The sequence below is a fragment of the Pyrus communis genome, chromosome 1 (genome assembly GCF_963583255.1).
Source record: "Pyrus communis chromosome 1, drPyrComm1.1, whole genome shotgun sequence".
Taxonomy (NCBI): Eukaryota; Viridiplantae; Streptophyta; class Magnoliopsida; order Rosales; family Rosaceae; genus Pyrus; species Pyrus communis.
In genome coordinates, this window is record NC_084803.1 from 38,987,605 (window position 1) to 39,009,334 (window position 21,730).

At 34.5% G+C, this 21,730-nt stretch overlaps 1 protein-coding gene and 1 pseudogene across 2 annotated transcripts; both read right to left on the reverse strand.

Moving 5' to 3' along the window:
* Positions 1-4: 4 nt before the first annotated feature.
* LOC137717711 (uncharacterized) lies at positions 5-6,380 on the reverse strand (annotated as a pseudogene).
* Positions 6,381-16,378: 9,998 nt separating this feature from the next.
* On the reverse strand, positions 16,379-21,023 carry LOC137716855 (uncharacterized). 2 transcript variants are annotated; one of them, XM_068456221.1, is made up of 14 exons: positions 20,902-21,023; positions 20,734-20,790; positions 19,964-20,083; positions 19,736-19,855; positions 19,298-19,439; positions 18,969-19,139; positions 18,642-18,797; positions 18,234-18,340; positions 18,012-18,102; positions 17,782-17,923; positions 17,512-17,668; positions 17,199-17,315; positions 16,913-17,039; positions 16,379-16,631 (listed from the first exon to the last, which is right to left on the reverse strand). In XM_068456221.1, the coding sequence occupies exons 1-14, from the start codon at positions 21,018-21,020 to the stop codon at positions 16,380-16,382; spliced, it is 1,878 nt and encodes a 625-aa protein (XP_068312322.1). In that variant the 5' UTR covers positions 21,021-21,023; the 3' UTR covers position 16,379. The 2 variants fall into 2 exon arrangements, with proteins under 2 accessions (XP_068312322.1, XP_068312329.1); XM_068456228.1 differs by having other exon boundaries at positions 17,512-17,676; positions 17,712-17,923; positions 20,902-21,017.
* Positions 21,024-21,730: the final 707 nt, after the last annotated feature.

Genomic DNA, 21,730 nt, shown 5'->3' on the forward strand with positions numbered 1-21,730 from the left:
TGGATCTGGATGCCTTTCTTATTCGAACCCTTCAATCTGGAGAGTTCAAATCTTCTGCACCAATCTGGAAGACGACATTGTTTTGTCTGTTTCAACCAAGAAAAATGTCGCCTCTCACTAAAACAAAGGCACCCGAAAAAGAACCACAGGAAAAAGCCTCCAAGTTCCCAACATTTTAGGGAAATTTTGATTTATATTAGGGTTCCAAGAAAATGAATGATTTATATTTTTTTATTTATATTCCGAAGAACTGGTTCCCAGACTTTCGTTGTTGGAAGAAGCGGGACCTTCTAAACGAATATAGTCGTACATAATTCCTTGGAAAGGACTTATACTCAATGCTCGAGTTAGAAAAATGGTATTGTTCCCTTCCAGCAGCTGAGCACCTGGAATGCCGACACTGTACAACCCATACAGCCCATGAATTCCATGCCTTGCTATCGTATTGTCGTTTCCAATTTGTCCTGTAGAAAATAGAGGATTGCTCGCTTCTAGGTCGTTGATCCGAACCTTGACGACGAGATAATCAAACAAAATTTTCTCAGTAAAAATATAATGGCATTTCTGTTAATGGTTATGAAGTTGTAAGAGTGAGCAAGTACTACTTGTAATTCAGAAACATGTGCTGTTGCCAGTGCTATTCGTAATGTGTAGGTATTGTTCTTGCCCACAGTGTCAAGTGTGAACTTAATCTGCCATGTTGATCCTTGGTATGTGTTATTACCTGTCTTCCTGGAGGAAAAACATAAGATCTTAATTAGCTGAATATTAGAAATTAGCAAATGAAAATCTCGATGTTAAAAAGAGGAAGATTACATTTTTCTATCGCTTCTTGTAAAAAAAAAAAACTAAAAGAACATATTAAACTTTCTGATAACATAACATGCCCTAATGCTGCGACATATACATAATTTGTGAGTAAATTAATTACCTAGTAACCTGAGCGAAGTAAAAATCTTTTCGATAATCGTTAACACCCACTGTGTAAACCAAATCATTGTAAGGATACAGTTCTGCATATCTTTCCCATAATCCATATTGCCTAAACCTGTCAAGTACCACAGAGAAATCTGAATTTCATAATATATATAGCTAGCTTGTGATTAAAACTAGAAATTTTAGGTTTGAGAAGAAAATTATTTGCAAGAAGATGCAAACCTGTCAGTGTGATTGACGTAGAGTTTGTTAATGTAGTTTGGATTAGGATCAGGAATATAAAACTCCGCTGCAGTTCGGTCTGGGATGCCTATTTCCCAGAAAGTTGGGCCACTTCTTGGAGGTTCATATACAAGTGTACCCACATCAACATTACAACCTGCAGCTTTATTTACATTTTAGATACCATACATAGTGAATTTATAAAACTATGATCATTGATCAATACACAAACGGTAGATACTAATCAAACTGCCTCACGACGTTCTCAACCCAACTCACAAATGACAATATATTTTTCTTTGTACGTATAGGATGCATATATAACTACTAGAGTTAACCTAATTACGTGAAAACAGAAAATGTGTAGAAAATAATATTACACGTATCTATATATTTTGCACACCAAAAACAAAAAGCAAAAACAAGAACATATTATTGAATAGAAATGAAACAAGAGTAAAACAAGACCTGGAGTTATAGTTACTTCAGCATCATGTCGATAGTCACCAATAAAACCAGGAACCCATGCATAAACATTATAGATCCCTGGACGTATTCCACTTATAGAGAAGAAGCCTTTATCGTTTGCTTTGGTCCAAAATTGGTAACCCTGTAAGAATATTATCATTGCTGAGATTGCTATATCATAGAGAGACAAAATATTATAATATTTTGGAATGAGGGGACTCTGAATATCAACCTATATATCAAGGTGTTAATATCGTATGGAAATTTGAGAATTAAATATATACCTTGCATTCTAGTTGCCATGATCCAGCATCTCCTGGAGCTGCCAACCCTACCAGTGTACCATTTCCGAATATGTCTTCAGTACTGATATACCTACACAAACATATTGATGTTAAGTTAAATTTTCCTTAATTAGAGACAGACACCCTAAAAAATTAAATGGTGATTAGTAAGGTTAATATGCAACAGTCATTTACCCGTCGCGTACAAGTAATCTGCCGGTAACAGTACCGCGTTGATTCGATGATAGAAAGTCTTCTGAACTTGGGAAGTCGTATGGCCAGCTTTGAACCTCAGTTTCCATCTGAAAAATGTTGCAAATTCACAGTTCAATCCATTAATGTTTTTTAGAAATACAAAAAAAAAACTGTATATACTTAATTTGCTTTTTCTTGTGATATTAACCTGCTGCTTAGCGTCCTCCCATAGCTGCTGAGGTGGGTCATCTTCAGTCACCAAAGAATTAAGATAGATAAAAATGGGGCCAAGAACTTTCTTCCATGGCTCACTGGGCTTAAATTCTATTATCAACTCCGCTCCAGAGTAATGGGTGCTATGAAATATCTGATGATTCCGTGACAAACAGATGATCAGTATTGCTAATAGAGTTGTGAGGAATGTTTTCTTCTTTCTTCTAAAGTGTTTCTTTGTCAATTAATTAGACAGTCTAATATGTTAAATATGTAATAAGAATGCGAAAATCAAGGAGAGATACTAGGGAGATCATCCAAGATATATGCATGTTGTACTTTTATTTCTTCGACTAAGATTTTTTCATTTGAGGTTTTCTTATTAAGGTTTTAATGAATCAACATAAACGCATTTAACACTATCTCAATGATCCAAATAAAGTTGTAACCTTTTTCTTCTGTAGGATTTTTTTCCACTTTTTATAAACTAAGGGTCAAGAAGTAGTGTTGTACTATTAATTCTGGATAGTCCACATAGTAAAGCGGCATGTGTTGTATAGCCGTAATACAATATACAACACTCTCATTCCACTTCAATCTCTAACAAACGTTCTCTCATTTTGACTATTTTATAACATCATTTATGTTATAATATATGGAAAAAATTATACAATGTAGCCATAGTTGAAGAATATGTATGAATGAATTTAAAAGGCAGGAGTCAAGTTTGCTTTAAAATAAAAATGAAGAAAAAGAAGCGTACTTACAGCTAGGGTGGTTGGCCCAACATGGGAAGTAAGGCATTGTTTGAAGGGCCCACCAGATTTGAACTCTTGACTAGGAGTAATCTGCCAGAATCCCACGGGTGGTTCAGTGGATATCCATCCATGAACCCTATTGTCCTTATTCTCAATTGAGTATTGATACTTATCATCTACCTGTAAAAATAGACCAAATCAAATCCCTAAATCAAACAGAGAAAGACAATCAATCCAACAGATATAGAAACTCCGTGAATTGTTAATTATGTGATTGAAGATGCTTTCTTGTCTAACAACTTGACATGTATGCTATAACACAATAAAAATCGACTAATATAGCGTCCCATACAAGTATATACCTTGCTGACAGTAGATTTTTTGCATAAGTAACTGTTACATGCATGGCTATCCATTTTAGTATAATATCAAAAGTGGAGAATAATATGACGTGTTTTAATGTTTTAATTTTGACCATTAATATTAAATTTAAGAGTGAGTGACTATAAATTCTTAATCAACAAATGGGTAAGAGAATGAGACTCAAATAGCAAGTAGAAAAAAATTGTTTTCTTTTTTTGTTCTAATTGTTGGACTTGTAGGGAAGTTGGTTTTTTAAGTGGCAATAGGAAAAATGATTGTTAGAAGAAATTAATACTTCTCCTTTGAACTGTGGCTCCACGGGATTGACAAGCAAGACTGCCTCTGGGTAAGCCAAGGCTTGGCCTCTTCCTTGCAACCGATCATCTGGAAGTGGCATGTATCTTTGCCTTTTGTCTGATATTGCCATGTAATGAAACCTACGCAAAGATTAATAAGAAAATGAAAACAAAATAATGAAATAAAATTAGTTTTATGCTAGGTGAATTTTGCATAAATGACCATTAACTAATTAATTAAGAGTTTGTTTGGAAGTGTTTTTAGAATGACATAAATTGTTTTTGGTAAAATTGATTTTGGGATGTAAAAACACTAGTGTGCAGGAAGCACGTAAAAGTATTTTCAAGATGCACTTGGATTTTTGTTAAGTATTAGTTTCAAAAATATTTTTACAAAAAACGCTTTCAGTAATTTTAAAAGTCTTTCCAAACAAGCCCTAAAATAATAAAAATTTCGAGTCATGTAATTATCAACGGGTTACACTTGGGCAATATGCTTTGTTAAGTAGTTGTCAATTCATGATAAACCTAACTAAATTCCACCAACTCGGTGCGAATTATATGTTGACCTAGAGACTACCTAATGCCTCCATATTGGTGCTATAATCATCTTCAGGTCTGTTCACGGGAAGGCACATTCGTCTTTTCGATCAGACTACAGTTTATAAATTCATAAAATATGATATGTTCTTTGAAAAATGATCAAACTATGTATGGCATGTTTGTTTCTTAGTCAAATCAAATTAGTTCTTAGTTATCAACTCACCTACTTTTAAATTATGTTTACTCCTTAGAAAGAATTTCGCTTACTTTATTAGACTTAACACATTTCAATTTGTGACCCTTGCACTTATAATATTAAAGAACGAGAATAAAAATGGGCCAATTATATTAGAAGTTTAGGCAGAAATCAAGTCACTATAGTTAACAAAAAAAAGTGAAATAAAGAGTATAAATTATCCAATATATGATTGGATTTTATTTTTATTTTTTATGATACAAGCGAACATTGTAATCTAAACTAGATGAGGAAGATTTAAACATGAAAGGCAGAGATTAGAGTGTACACTATTCTAGACAAACTTGGCTAATTTCATAGCTAATTTCATGTGTGCATATCGATTTGACGTTTTTTTTTATTTTGGTCAGTCATATATTATTTGATTATAATTAAAAGTGAAACTTACTTATCTTTTCTGAGCTTAAACACTGTCCTCGTGTTGGTCAAGTTGAAAGCAGGCCATTCCTTCAAGTGTTCATAAATAGCGTAAGTGTAGAAGCCTGACGAGTTGCGAAGCATAACAAACCTTAAAATAGAAATTATTTTGTCACAAAATAATCAAATAATTAAAAAATTCACTAGCTATTCCTTTTATTTTATTTTTCTTCCCTTTAAAACTGACCTTATGTCTATGTTTAAAGGAACAAGCTTGCCCTCTAGAGAGGGATCCCACATTCTGGTGAATGAAAGCTCTATCTGGTCCTCAGTTTCCACTATAACTGAAAAATTGGTTCCTTCAATCCTGCCAATAATCGTATTTTTTTTAAATAATTCATAACACAAATAAATAATCAGGATCGTTCCAATTTTATCCGATATCTCTGAAGGGACCAAATAAATAATCAAGACCAATTGAACATTCTTCTATTTACTTTTGGTAATATATTGTAATATATTATAGCATATATACATGCATTATCAAGCAAATCAGATCCAGAAATAATTTCCATTTCCAAATTATAAGCGATATTGTTACTATTAAGCTTTATTGAGTGACCATAAATACTTTACAAATAAGTAAACGTACCTATCAAATGCTCCTTTCTTTCTTGTAATTCCTGGTGCGGTCCAAACCAGGTCCCAGTACCTACAGAATAAATAATATACATAATAATTAATACCATGGTCTATCAAGAAATTATTATTGTTTGAATTACGACATTTCATTCATTGAATGAAGAAAGTTACAAATGCATATTCATAAAAAAAAACTAAAAAAAAAAAAACTGTAGTATATTTAAATTAATTTTTTATTTAAAAAATCCCTAATAAAAATGTATGAAATCACCAATGCAAGAAAGACCATATATTTGTAGCAAGAGACCGCCATACCCTCTATTGGGAGCCTCGTTAAGAACTTCAAGCAAATTGTCGACGCCGTTATATTGTAGTCCGGTGACCACCCCTCCTGGTTTTGATAGCGTCATCTGGAGAATCCCATTTTCCAGCACCACCTGCCAAATGAATAATAATAATAATAGAAAAGTAACGACACCGTTAGTCAGAAGGGTATACAAAATTCAATATTCTGAAAAAATATAAACTCACCTCTTTATCACGGATATGCAACTGTAGGCCGCTCGTACTATTTTGTGCAGCAGCTAGGAAATTCATGGCTTGGATGAACAGAATGATGGTGCACAATTTTGCCAAACAGTGACATGTCGATTCGGAAGCCCAAAAAACGTTGCCGGTTGGTACCCAGCCTAATCTGACATGAAAGGTCGACATGTGAACCGTGAAACGCCGGCCCGTGATCGGGACGTCAATTTGTGGCCGAGTTTCCGTGAACAATATATTCTCTTGTGATTTCTTTACTTTGTCGCCTCGCCTCCACTCTGTGTTTGGTGAACCAAACGAGCATGCACTAACTAGTCGTTGGTGGAAAAAGTATACAAACCCTCTCCTACTCATAAACTCATAAACATTCTTAACACACACACACACACACACACACACACACACACACACACACACACACACACACACACACATACATACATAAATATTTATATGATTGTGTATGTATATCAGTATATGCATATATATATATATATAATATGTGTGTGTATATATATGTTTAAAGATGGTTTGGGGAAGAAACGTCTATATTAATAAAGAAGATCCAATCAGTAAAAGTCATTTATGCTGTACATGTTAGGAAAACCGTTGTGTGGATCCGATTTAGAGAGAGATGCATTTTTCTTTCGTTGCTTTGATTTGCTTTCAAATTAATTTATTGTATTTTTTAAGGGGAAACTATGGAACTTGTTTACGTTTGACATGAAAGTTAATGGACAATTGACCAAAAAAAAAAAAAAAAACAAAAGTTAATGCCCCCAAAAATTTGGAATAATGTATCTAATCATATTCATATTTTGACTTTTAGGAAGTTTATTTATTTGCTACAATGGATAAAAATCATGGAGTCAAAAGTTAGGTTAAATGAAATAAGATCTCTTGTGATGACTATTGTTAAAGTGGGAATCATACTGAAAGATTATTCTGTTAGACTCTCTCGTAGTATTGAATTGTGTTATACATAGCCGATAAGGCCAATTAAGTTGTAATTAGTTTATGTATTTTATCTCATAATATTCAGCTCTAATATAATTATCGGGCAAAGTAATTGTTCATATTATTAATATAACAATTAGTCCAAAAAAAAAAGAAGCAGTAATCGGAATGCAATCTATGGGACGGATTGATGAACCAACAACCTAATAATGATATTCTAAAATGTTCATATTCATTGGTTTTCAATTGAGCATTAACCACCAGCTAAAAACTAGTATTTATTTGATATATGATTGTGTGTTTCATTATCGTTGTGTAGTGACACTAATGTAGATATGTAGTGCTCAATAGAGATTGTTTACTGAATGCGATCGATAAAAGAAGATCTTATATAGATGTTTGTTACACATATATTCATGTTAGTAAAATATTTTAAAGCATAGTGTAGCATTAATCCTTAGACCTAAGGTTTTGTAGTTGTCTAGTGAATAGATTCATCTTTGCATTTGTTAAATGTTGTGCTCTAATCAGGGTATAATCAAGACATCGTTGCAATTGATTGAGACATTTATGGAGACAAACGAATACTCAACAAGAGATCACTAACCTCCGAACTGGGAGGCAAATGCTCAAGTGAATGATTCCGAAGTCTTTGGTTAGAGTGACCTCATTATGTAATCATGAAAAATATCACTTAGGCAAGTGACATGATATTGGTCTATTTAAAGTGATTAGAACCATTGTATTAGAGAAGGATCATACTACATAATAAATACAATGAAATAGATTCTCCTTTGTAATTGTATATCAACTTGTTGACTATGAAATACATTTAGGAGTCGCTCAATCCGTTAAAATAATCAAAGGATTCTGAATCTTTTTCACAGCATATTGATTATACCTAATTCATCACACACTCTATTCTTGTGTTAAAAGATTAGAAAATGATACATACGAAAAGGGAAATACATAATTAAGACTTTAATTAATTATTATAAAGGATAAATAGAGTGGTTCGGCTTCAAAATGGTTCGGGTTTGACTGAGGTTGTTAAGTCCAATCCAATAGAATTAACTTAAGCCATTTAAATGACTTAATTTAACACAAGACCCAACTTTAGCCTTATGGCCGATTGTGGGGAAGGAAGTGTGTGATGCTAAGTTTATATCTCAGGTTTCATTTCTTTTTCCTTTTTCTACTTCATTGATTAAAACTTTTTTTGTTTTCAACTTTTGGTCAAAGTTCTTAGATTTTAAACGTCTTTTTACATGTCAAAATAATTAAATTTTATTTTTAAATATATTCATTTAGTGTTAGAAACGTCACATTTGATATATTTATATTTATGACTAAACTTTGTATCATGTATTTTTATTTTTAGTTTGTACTCATTTTTAATTTGTACCAATTTTCTTTATAGTTTTAATTTGTACCCATATATTAATATTTTGCTCCCATATTTTAAAATTTTTTGTTTGTACTCATATTTTTTTTCACCTTTTGTTTGTACCCATACTTTATTTATAATGTACCCATATTTCTTAAAAAGTGTACTAGTTATATGTAAAATGCATCTATTTTTTAATGTAAAATCTATTTATTTTTTAATCTAAAATGTATTCATTGTTGTTTATATATAATGTACACATTGATTTCTATATAAAATGTACCCGCTTTTTTTACATATAAAATGTACCCATTTTTTTAATGTATAAAATGTACCCATTTTTTTTTGTATAAAATCTACCAATTTTCGTCAAATTCATCATTTTGGTCCCTCACTTTCAAAATCAATCAATGTCATTCTTGACATTCAGTATCCCACATCAATTTGGTCATTCCGTAAAGATTTTGTCAATTATTTTGTTAGTTTGTATGTGGGACCCACAAATCCAATGGAATGGTGACACGTGGATTGCCCAAAATAAGGGTTTTTATCGCAAATGGTTCATGACATTGATCCAACTCCTCATTTTAGTCCCTGAGTTTCAAAAATCGAAAAATTTTGTCCCTGATTTTCAATACCGCACGTCAATTTAATCCTTCTTTTAAAGTTTTGTCAATATTTTTTGTCCCACTAATCCAATCATATGGCGCCACGTGAATTAACTATAAGAAACTATTTTTTTTATAAGATTTAAAACTAACAGTAAAATAAGAAACTAAAAACCAAATTAAAAGAAAATAAAAGTCATTGTCGTCTTCATTAGGTATGCTAAAAAAGAAAAAGAATGCACCATGACACCACTGAAGTACTTGGTCCCCTGAACTCACTCCTCTTTCTCTCTAGTTGGTTATAGTCCTATCAAATTTGAATTCAATTTGGATTCGATTTTATTGAATTTAGATTGAATTTTTTCTTATTGGGGTTGTAGGATGCCAAAAAAATGTCAACACAGAATACTCGTCATTTGGTTTACTCTTAAAAAAAATAGTTTCTTCTAGTTAATCCATGTGGAGTCATATGATTGAATTAGTGGGATCACATCAGCACATAAACAAAAAATATTGATGAAATTTTAACTTGATGTGCGGTAGTGAAAGTCAAGAACCAAATTTATTGATGTTTGAAACTCAAGGACCAAAATGAGGAGTTGGATTGATGTCAGGGACTATTTGCGATAACAACCCTTATTTTGTGTAGTCCATGTGTCACCATTTCATTGGATTTGTGGGTCTCACATATACAAACTAACGGAATGACCAAATTGATGTGGGGTAGAGAATGTCAAGAACAATATTGATTGATTTTGAAAGTGAGGGACTAAAATGATGAGTTTGATCAATCTCAAGGATCATTTGTGATAAAAACCTTTTTTTGTTTGCATCAAATTGTAACAACTATTTCATCATTCATAACAATATATATATATATATATACACACATATATATATAGGGAATTGTTATTAGCACTCCAAAAATCTCATTTGGCACTCCAAACTTTCTATAATTAGAAAGAAAAATACACTTGTGAGGAGTGTAGAATGAGATTTTTGGAGTGCTAATAACAATTCCCTATATATATATATATATATACATACACTTGACATTTATTAATATACATTTTCAAAAGGAATTATATTGTTATATTGAAAACATCCAAAAGTAGTTTAATTAAATTAACCAATAAATTTAAAATATAAACTTAAAACTAATAAATTATCGAGGGGACTATGTGTAGCACATTCGGTTTGAGATGGTTTATGAGTATGGCCTAACACTATTCATTTTACAGACTTTACCATGACGCTCAGTTAGTAGATAAGGATGCTTAATTAACTCCTTACTCATACCAATCTCATTCGTGACTTTGATCTTGGCTTGTAAAATCAAAGGGAGATCGAGCGGGAGTCACTATTTCATAGACGGCTAGGAAAAGAAGTCATAGGCAACATAATTCCCACCTATTAGCAGCAGAGTCAGGAGCTTAGAGACCATCTAGCAGAAAGGGATAAAGATCACATATTGATGAGTGAAGCATTAAGGAGTGTTCATTCTAGGCTAGGCCTTTGCTTCGACGTGCCTTCTCGCATTGGGTCTAGGGCCAGTTTTCATACTTGACTCGGTCCCTAGTGAAGTTTTCATAATGGACAGAGCTCAGGCATATCATTCACTCCCACCTTGGTTTTAGGGGTGCTCTAAGAATCACGTTAGCGCACCATCTACGAGGAGAAATAACACGATGGTTCGTCAGAAGTAAGCTCCACCAATTCTCTAGTTTAATAATTGTAGGAAGCGGATCACAGACCATCGTGAAATTATGGAGCAGTAATGGTAGCAGGTGAATATCTATCATATCCTGGTAAGACATACAATTGTTGCTCAATTAATGAATCAGAGACTTCAGGCCAGAAAAAAACTTGGAGGTAGTGCTACACAAACAATCGACCACTGTAAATGTTTTACCATTCATAGACGAGATCGTGCAGATGCGACCTCTCCAAAGGTTCTCAATCATCCTTCACGCTGTTTAAGAGAGATTTGGACCTAGACCGGCACCTGAAACATTACTGAAGGGAGCTGAGGATTGGTTCCACTCTCTGGTCCTATAGTCTATTGGTAATTTTAAGAAACTCTGAAACTTATTTCTTAGAAAATCACTTTGAGGCAAATTCTATAAATTCACCTCCTCAGCAAAAGGAACGCTCAGTATCTTTGAGTGATGTCAGGCACCTTAGCTCCCACGTCAAGTCGTAGAGCATCTAGACATAAGAAAAATTTGAGCATACCTGATAGGAGCATATTTAGGCGACTTACTTTGCTTGTTCTCGTGCATTTACGTTGTGTTTCTTTAGTTATTTTAGTCCTTTATGCTTCTTTTGTGTGTTTTCAGGATAATAAGACGTGTTTGACGAAAGGATAAATTGTGGAGTGTTTTGGAGCACTATTGGGCTAAGGATGGATAGCTTATACTTGGAGCCCAAGTGTTGGATGAAATTGAAGGCCTTGTATGCACTTGAAGACACAAAACAATGGCCCTAACCCAATCACATAACACCTTGCCATGGGCTTAACACAAACACCATTCCTTGCCATGCAAGGATGAGCAATTTGGGTCCATTTCATGTACTTAAACTCTAGCCCAATCCACAATCACTTCAAAGCCATGCAAAACCTTTCAACACCCTTTAATCATCCCCATTTAAGTTATGATTTTATTTCCTAACCCCACATGCACATTCAATCATTCACTCAAGCACCCTTGTGCCATGTTTCCCCCTTTGTTCCCACCCATCACATGCATCATCATCAAACAAACAAGTCTATGCCGTGACCTTCCTAGCCATTTCCAGCTTTTCCCTTTACATTTCACATGCATTCCATACTTCTCCTAGCTGTTTTCCATCATTATTTCAGCCACCATTCACTCTTTAATCCACATGCATTCACACACACTTCACACAAACAACATTCACATGCAAACACAAGCTTTAACCAACAAACAAAACAGCCAACACATGCACCAAAACACTTTGCCGTGGGCACCATTCCACATTCCAGCTTTCCCTTTCATTTCCAGCTCTAACTCTTCATCATTGCAGCCACAAACACCTTAAACAAACAGCCATATACATCTCCACTCCTCCTATAAATACCCTTGCATTCCCATCACCTAGGGACATCTGATCTCATTCACAACACAATACACCACACAAATACACATCCATTGACGTGCATATCCTTCCAATCTGTGCAGTTTTTATCCTCCATTTCAGCCACTATCCAACCACTTCCCATCCCTCCAAAACACTTCACATAATCCCCAAAGCTCACCTTAGACCTTGTGCCACAACAACGAGGAAGAGAAGAGTGCCTAAACGTTCATACAATTCAAGTTTGAGTTGTTGGAATGTTTAGGTGTTTCTTTGATTTCAATGTTTGAATTCAATTTTCTTTGTTTTGTAATGGAAGAGAAGAGTGCCTAAACGTTCATACAATTCAAGTTTGAGTTGTTGGAATGTTTAGTTGTTTCTTTGATTTCAAGGTTATGAGGAACTAAACCCCATTTAGCTAGGGGGTGATTCGAAACTATGTTTATATTTGCAATATGAATTGATTACTTTTGGTTGGAATTTCATAAGTTGTGGATTCAATTCGTTTAGCTGTTTGATTGATAACTTATTTATGTATGTTCATTGAGATTGCAAGCTTAATTTTCATGCATGAATATGACGCTAGAATATAAGTGAGTTTCACCTAATCGTTATGAACTTATATTCACAAGTAGTGGAGGTTGCTTATAAACAATCGCGTTAAACGAATTCTTGGCATAAGTTTCATGCGTATTCCATAGTAACGAATGCCTCGTCAACACTTATAATTTTCATTGAACTTAATGATCTTTGTTGAATGTCTCTATCATGCGTATTCCATAGTTAGGGACTTTGATTAAGAATAATTTGGTTGTAATGCGTATTCCATTCAATCCAACGAATTTAGGGAAATCTGAAAGTTAATTTAAGCGGACCTAATTAACTTGGAGCATTGAGTTTCACAACTTATCGAAAGACCAACTGAGAATCAATATTGTATGCAAGTATAACATGTGTGGAGAAGAACCCCTTGGCTATTCCATCATCCATATTTTCATCACATTCATATTTACATTTTGCCTTTAATTATATTCTGTCCATTTAATTTAATATCGTCCAAACACATTTCCCCCATATTTCGTTGAGTCTTAATCATTCGTATTTGTTTTATTTTTGTATCTTTAAGCTTTTGGAGTCATAAACAGTTTCAAATTCGTCTAAATCAAGTTCTAGTTTCTATTTGAGTCAGTTTGATTGTTTTAGGCAATTTGAGTTTTTCAAAGCCATTCTGAGTCATAGTAGTCTTGTTAAGAGTATTTACATTTAGTTTTTGTGTTTTAAAGTCATTTCAAATTAGATTAGCACCCCTAGTTAATCCCCGGTTAGAACGATCCCTACTTACATCATTACTACAATTGTCACAAATAGGGTTTAGTTTGTGTGCGTATAAAATAACGCATCAATACCCCACACAAGGAAGTTGATTGAGTGACTGTCTCACTATTCTCTTATGAGAATGAGCAGACGGCTCCTATAAGAAGATTTTCAACTCCCACCTTTACACTGTTTTAGGGGGACTCAGATCCAAGGAGACAGTTGGAACACTTTAGGATGACGATGCTTTGATGCACAAAGTCTATGCAACGACTTTGCAACGAGCTTCACAAAACTGGTTCCATACTTCAGAACCCCGTTCGATTAATAACTTTGAGGATATTATCCTCAATTTTATGAAGGAATATTCCTTTTACAAGGTCGTCAAAAAGCTGTCAAACCATCTCGTCATTGTCCAAAAGAAATCTATCAAATCGCTTCATGGTTACATTAAATGATTTAAAGAAGAAAATGCCAAAATTGTGGGATGTGATTGTAACATTGCATCAGTCACATTCAAAGGTGGCCTACTAGCTGATCACTCTCTACAAAGATCTTGCCATAAATCAAAGCTTATTTTTGGAAGATGTTTTTGTTATGGCTAATGCTAAGCAAGTAGTTAAGGCAATTGACCTTGCGAAGAAGTTTGCATGGACCTCACTATATGGAGCTAGACAGAAGACTTCTGGTGGGAATATCCACAGAGGAGAAAAATACAAGGCGCGCATTTCCAAATGAATATCTTTCCAAGAAGAAGCAAATGGAGTTCACCATCCTTATCTGCCAAATACTTCAAGAAGTGAAGGACACGCCTTGGCTCAGAAGGCTGTCATCGATGAAGAGTGATCCAAACAAACAGAAGAAAAAAAAGTATAGTGCATTCATGCATCATATAGTGATAATACTGGTAAGTTCATTTATTGGTGCAACCATCTTTATGAGAAGAAAGGCCATTGCATAAAGTATGGGCCAAAAAGGCCATTTAAAATATCAAAGATTAGGATGCAGGGAATGAACATTCACAAAAGACGATCAGGATTAACAAGATATTGGCTAGACCAGAGGCTCGTAGCGTTACCAATGGTGAGAAGAAGCAAAGATCTAGCAGGCTACGATGGTAGCCCAAATATTCACTAAGAGTTCCTTTACAGAGGATGACTTAATAGTCGATTTCTCCAAGAAAGATTTAAATGGACTTGATTTATTGCATGCTTTGATTATAAGTAGAAAATAATAATGCCTATGCACTCTGGTGCGGGATCGATCATACTGATCCCTCTCCCCTTAATAACTAACAACTTAACCTACTAATGAAACAAACATTAAGTTAATGAAACAAAGGCAAGAGAGAATTATGGAGAAGCATAGCAAGGGATTTGAACCAAGAAACAAAGGAAATGGAATTGAGATGGGAAAAGCAAAGAAATTAGGAAAATACCCCAAAATGGGACAATTTCTTAATCTCGAACAAATCAGCCATGCACACCATGCACAAAACAGAATTACTAAAATACCCACATATAAATACTAAAAATTAGAAGTCCATTGCATCATTTTTCTCATTTGGAAGAGAGGGATGTTGAGAGAGCTTTATGAGCTATGGGTTTCTGGGTTGGGCTCAGATCTTTGAGCTTCTCTTTCGAAGGGAGGGAAGTCTAAAGAGAGATGAGAATAGTGAGTTAGGTTTTGACTTGACCTCATACTCTGATTTAGAACAAAGAGATGAGAGAGAGGTGTGAGAAGAGTAAGCTAGGTTTTGTACCATATTTTCTGTTTTGGCTGGAAAGTTAAATTAGGGATTAGTTCTAAGTTCCTTCATCAAGGATTATAAATGGGTTGTTTGTAAGATGAATTAATACTTAGAAGTTAAATTAGGGTTTGTGTTTCATGTTAGGGCATATGGGTTGTGGAATAAATTTCGGGTTTTGACGTGCTACAAAACTAGGATAGAACAATTTATGGTTCAAGTGTCCAATTGCAAAAATTTGTGGAAATTTTTCCGTAATATGCATATGATGTGCATGGCATCTTAATATGAGAAGCGAGAATGTTCACCAGTTATGATGCACATATATTGTGCCCTGAAATTTAGAGAGTATGACCACAACCTAGTTGGCCTCGGCGAAAAACTAAATTAAGAAAAAGTTTAGAGGATATTAAGGATCATGCATGTCCATGAAATAACGACGAGTATCATGTTTTCCATGTGCATGGTTAAGTGGTGATTGATATACGTAACAAGACTTTTCAAACTGCCACTGTAGCCTTATATACGTAACAATTATATTTTAATTGTATCCACTATACCAATAGGTTGCCGTTAAAGTTTCTTATTAATGCGAAAAGCAGCTTGTTGCTCGATCTCCAGTTTTGTGCATGTACTGTACATATGATGTGCATGTGGTGTGCACATAGTGTATATGGACAAGTGATGATGTCATTTTTCTGATTTCGAAGGGAGAGCTGTGAGCTCTGGGTTTTTGGATTGGCTGAGATCTATGAGCATATCATGTGCATGTCGTGTACATATAGTGAGCAAATCCTAAAAAAATCATCCAACAAAATACCAGCATTAATGACTGGGCTTTGTTCCCACCCTCGATGCGAGTCCAGTGATGGTGGTCTCGACCCTGGATTGTTTGCCATGTTGCCAGAAAATGGTCGAAAAACTCATGGCCTGCTTGAGTTTCGATCCCAACAAGTAGGTATGAGATTCGTAACAAGGCTAGGTGTTTTAAACTCGTGAGGGACGAGATGAAATTGGTTGTGGCTTCAATTTGGAATTGTCGTATTTTTGGGTTCCCAGGAAATTATGGACAACCATCCAAATATGCTTTTTACTATTTAATAAAGCTATCTCAGGTCATGCTATAAAGTAGAAGTACAATCTGATTAACCATAAAAGAAATGTTTTAATATTCTACAAAGTGCAGGTAATCTATAATTTGGAGCTTGGAGATGAGGGACCTTCAAAGCGAAGATAATCATACATAATGCCCTGGAAAGGGCCTGTGCTTCTTGGTTGCGTCAAATAGATTATATTGTCTCCCTCGACAAGCCGAGAGCTTGGTACGTCCACATTGTAAAGCCAATAAAGCCCGTGGATTCCATGCCTTGCTATTGAGTTATCTCTCCCTATCATCCCGCTCGTGAATAGAGGGCGATTTGCCTTTGGATCATTCACCCGAACCTATATATATAACATATAGAATTAATATTCACTAGTTAAAGCAAAATTAAAAAAAAAAAAAAATGTTCATGCCAAACCACCTCAAAACATTAGTGTGGATTTGGTAACAAAGTTGATTATGTTCTGAACACACGATACCTACTTACAATTTAAGCATCTATCTAGTAATACAAGTCTGATGATATAACATTATCCGCACATAAAAAATATTTATATATTAATATACATGCATGGTACTTTAATCATGAAATTACAATTAAATAGTGAGTTGTGAAATATACCTGCAATTCAGAAAAAGTTGCAGAGGCAAGCGCTACTCTCAGCTTGTAGGAACCAGTTTGGTCTACATTGTCAAGATTGAATTTAATTTGCCAAGTAGTTCCTTGATATTTATTATCATCTTTTTTCCTATACACATGGTAATCAACAATAAAATGACATAAGTTTTACGCCGATATACTGGTCAATCGGTATTCTTGCTTCTAGTGCTAGATATGATACCCGTACAAATTGCTTGTCGATCAAGAAAAATCGATTATATATAGTATGGGATGGAAGAATTGACACCTGGTAACCTGAGCAAAGAACCAGTCTTTGCTGTAGTCACTGACACCAACGGTATAAACCAAGTCTTGATCAGAATACAACTCTGAGTATCTTTCCCACAGTCCGTACTGCCTAAACCTGCCAAATGAAATCTTAGTTCATATCTTCTATCCAGTCGTTCCTCATTTCTTCAAAATCACAGTCCGACACAAAATCATTCTTGTAATTTTTCATAGTATTTTTGTGTACACATATCGGATTGTAATTTGCTGGTACTTGAAGAATATATGCGTATAAGTATGAATAACAGCAAGAAGCATATAACTAAGCTAACCTGTCAGGATGATTGACGAAGAGTTTGTTAATGTACTTTGGATTAGGGTCGGGAACATAAAACTCTGCAGCAGAACGATCCGGAATGCCTATTTCCCATAAAGTAGGGCCATCTCTGGGAGGCTCATATACAAGATCACCCATATCAATGTCACAACCTGCATTGCTTGCACTGTTAGTTTCCTTTTTTCTTTTCTACACTTTAGTAGCTGATAGGCAAAACGAAAGAAGTAAGCCCTACAAATTAACATTAGGGAATTAATTGGACCACCTGAGGTTATAGTCATAACAACATCGTAATGATAATCTCCAATAAAACCAGGGACAGATGCATTCAGATTATAATCGCCCGTGCGTATCCCATTGATGCAAAAGTAGCCATCTTCATCGGTTGTGGTCCAGAATTGATAGTCCTGACTTGTAATAAAATGTGAGATTAAGAGCAAATTAAGTTGAGAATTATATGTTTGAACTTAATTTGAACATGTAGAATTCAATCACCTTGCATTCTCTTTGCCACGATCCAATGTCTCCTGGGGGGGCTAACCCAACATACGCACCATTGACGGGTATATAATCGTTGCTAACGTATCTTGATGTTGGATATCACAATAACCAAAATTCAAAACGGAAACATGTTTAGTGTCCATAGTTTTGGAATACAAGCTAATTTCAAAAAATATTAAGACATGACTAAAATAATTAATATGTATAGTTATGTACCTATCTTGAATAAGTAGTCTGCCCCTAACATTACCCCGTTGGTGTGACTTGGGAAATTCCTCAGATGCTGGGAAGCTGTAGGGCCAGCACTGGACTTCCATCATCATCTGCAAAAGCAATACTACTCATCAATTTGATTAGTTAAAATAAAGGAGAATGATTCCCGCAGTATTTATGTCCCTGATCATTCTTCGTTGATTTACTCAATTCAAAAAGCAAGAATAAAAGGGGGTTTATAGGAGAGAAAATAGGTATGTGAAAATCATTTCCATTCAAATTAATGAAATGTCACTCTAAATTATATGCACTCATCACCGTTCATGTGTTTTATATATGTGTGTATATGGAGTTTGAAAGAAAATTAAACAAAATTTGGTTAATATTGCTGTTAATTAATGTAAATTAAACCTGTGATTTAGCATCCTCCCATAACGAAAGTGGGTCATTTCCTTCATATGCTGAATTAACATACATGAAAACTGGTCCAAAAACTTTCTTCCATTCCTCACCCGCTGCAAATTTTGGAACCAAATCTTCTCCAGCATAATGTGCGCTTAGAAACATCTGATCGTACAATTCAAAATTATTAGCAATTTATGTAAACCTTATAACCTATATATGATGATAGATTTTCTCGATCAATACTGAAATAAATTTCAAGATTGATAAGTTTGGAGTGTGAATAACGTTACGTTGTAACAAATGCGACAGTGGTTGAGTTTTGGGTCTACTTACAGCAAGGGTGGTGGGGCCAACGTGGGAGGTGAGGTTCTGCTTAAAGGGTCCACCAGATCGAAACTCAGTGCTAGGGGTAATTTGCCAAAACCCCACTGGTGGCTCGGTGCATATCCACCCATGAACCTTATTATCCTTGTTGTCACATGAATATTGGTATTTGTCATCCACCTGATTAATTAAGCATCAATTAACTTGGGTAAATAATTAGATTGTCATCATAAATAATTAGACTGTCATCTTAAGAAAAGTTTTATTTCATAATTTTTGTTCTCAAGTAAAATAGAAGATTTAATGAGAAAATATATATAGGTAGGAAATATTGTTACTTCTCCTTTAAGCTCAGGCTCCACAGGATTGACAAGAAGAACGGCCTCCGGATAGGCCAGGGCTTGGCCTCTCGGTGGTGAACGGTCATCAGGCAAGGGCATGTATCTTTGCCTATTGTCCGCCATGGCCATGTAGTGAAACCTTTTTATCCAAAATTCCACATAAATCGTCAATTAGATTAACTGTAATCATAGATCGATTCTGAACATTTCATTGTTTGTCAACACATTGTATTCGCCTATTTATTAGATGACAATTTGATAACAAAATAGTTTCATATTTTGGTGAATTTTTGCATTCTTTCATTGATGACCTACAATTTGATCCTTTCAAATTATAAGAAATATTATGGAGTGGGACAGTACGACTGATTAGCACCATAATAAAGTTATTACTTGGTTAGCTCTTATATAGAAAAAATTGAGGAATTTGTGTACTTGTCTTTTCTGAGTTTGAAGGCAATTCTGGTTTCTCCAAGCTCGAAAGCAGGCCAGTCCTTCAAGTGCTCGTAAATGGCGTAGGAATAGAAGCCTGAAGAACCTCGAAGCATAATGAACCTACAAATTTACGTATGATCATCATAATAATCGATATTGTAAGTTTCAAGATCTTATCTTATATACACTTAATGCATTGGCAATGAATATGTATAGGCCAATGAGGACCTTTTATCAATATTTAAGGGTACGAGTTTGCCCTCTTGGGAGGGATCCCAGGTCCTTGTGAAAGAGAGCTCCACCTGTTCTTCAGTTTCCATTATAATCGTAAAGCTTGTTCCCTTGATCCTGCATGCAAATTGTTTCAATAATGTGTGACTTTGTTCAAACAGAGTATGGTTTGTCCAAATAGAATACGGATATAATAATTCAAATTATAACTTAATATTGTTGTCGAGGGAGCAGCTTGTTAGCAGGAATTCTGTCGTAGAAAGGGGATAGGTATAGGACCATCGCGTAGTGACTATGTATTAACCATATAGGACCTATTATATATTTCAGTGTTTCCCTTTTCTGCTCTACCAGAGCCTTATTGTCCCGTTTTTGCTATAGTAGAATGAGATCCCTGCTAACAAAGGTCTCTTGTTACAGAGAGGAGCTATATATATATATATATATATATATATATATATTTCATGTAATAAGTTATATTAATTAGCTTATATAAGTTTCAAACTATGTACCAGCCAACTAGGTCTTGAGGATAGTGGTAATGGTATGATCTTTTCTCGGTATTGGAAGTATTCTAATCCCAAGTTCCTCGATCAAAAAAGAAAAAGAAGGCAATTAAGTGGCCCGTTGTGAAATTCATAGTAATTTCATACTCAGTTGTTTTAAAATTAGAGATTATACAATGATATATTAGGACACATAATTGAGAATACATTGTATGATGTTCTGATTATACTATATAGAGGGTAACAATATATCGGACGTACACATCAAATATTCCTGTTGTTCCAGTAGCAGCTGAGTTCCAAACAAGGTCCCAGTACCTACAATATTTTCCATTCAAATTAACTACATAATAAATAAATGAAACATATATCAAATTAATCAGGACACTGAGAATTCTAAGTGATGACTGTTGTAAGTTGTGAAAATACCCTCTGTTAGATTGCTCGTTACGAATTTCAAGCAAGTTATCGATGCCATTGTATCGAATTCCAGTCACGATTCCCTCTGGCTTTGATAGCGTCACTTGGAGAATCCCATTATCCATCATTACCTGCAATTCATTTCACCATGAAAAAGTTTCAAACCAAACCAAAACATGCATGCATGCCTGCCTACAGATTTATCAAACTAACATGCAGAAAGTTAAGAAAAATTGCACTGCAGATTTTATCAGGTAACTTACATGGTGATCTTGAACAAGCAATTCAACCCCAATAGGTGCCATGATGGATGATCGATCGAGCTGATTTCTAGAACTTATTTCAATACAGCAATGGAAATATATATCAGTTTTTATCTAGTTTTATAGCACTGACCCTCTAAAAGAAATTAATCAATTAATTAATTTATAAAGAATAATGTGATTACTAAAAAGCAAGATATAAAGGGATAATTATAAGAATACATACGTAGAGAGTAGAGTAGTTTACTTGGACTAAAAACAAAGCAAAGCTTTTCCGGCTTTCATTTGTGTAACTTATATGTTATATATGGTTACTTAGTCGGCACCATTGCTTAATTGTTAGGCGTGCAAGACTCGCTTCGCTTTCTAGGCAACCGCTCTTATCACATATAACTTCGTTGTACGAATACTTTTACTTCTTTTGTTGAACTTGAAAGGATTGACAACTAATTTATAGGGATAGGATTCTGGGATCAAATCATTTACAAGTAGTGTTCCAACATTTTGATGAAAACAAAAACAACACAAGAAGTCTAACTAGAAATTGCACTAATTAAAATCCCGAGATTAGCATA

Bases quoted from the DNA above. Each gene is read 5' to 3' on its own strand.
- LOC137716855 (XM_068456228.1), bottom strand. From the start codon at position 21,017: ATGGATAATGGGATTCTCCAAGTGACGCTATCAAAGCCAGAGGGAATC. The intron at 18,798-18,968 runs GTAAGTAGACCC...TTGTACGATCAG, and splicing joins TTGGCCCCACCACCCTTGCT to ATGTTTCTAAGCGCACATTA. The intron at 17,316-17,511 runs GTTAGCTTAGTT...TTCATTTGGCAG, and splicing joins TTCGTCAATCATCCTGACAG to GTTTAGGCAGTACGGACTGT.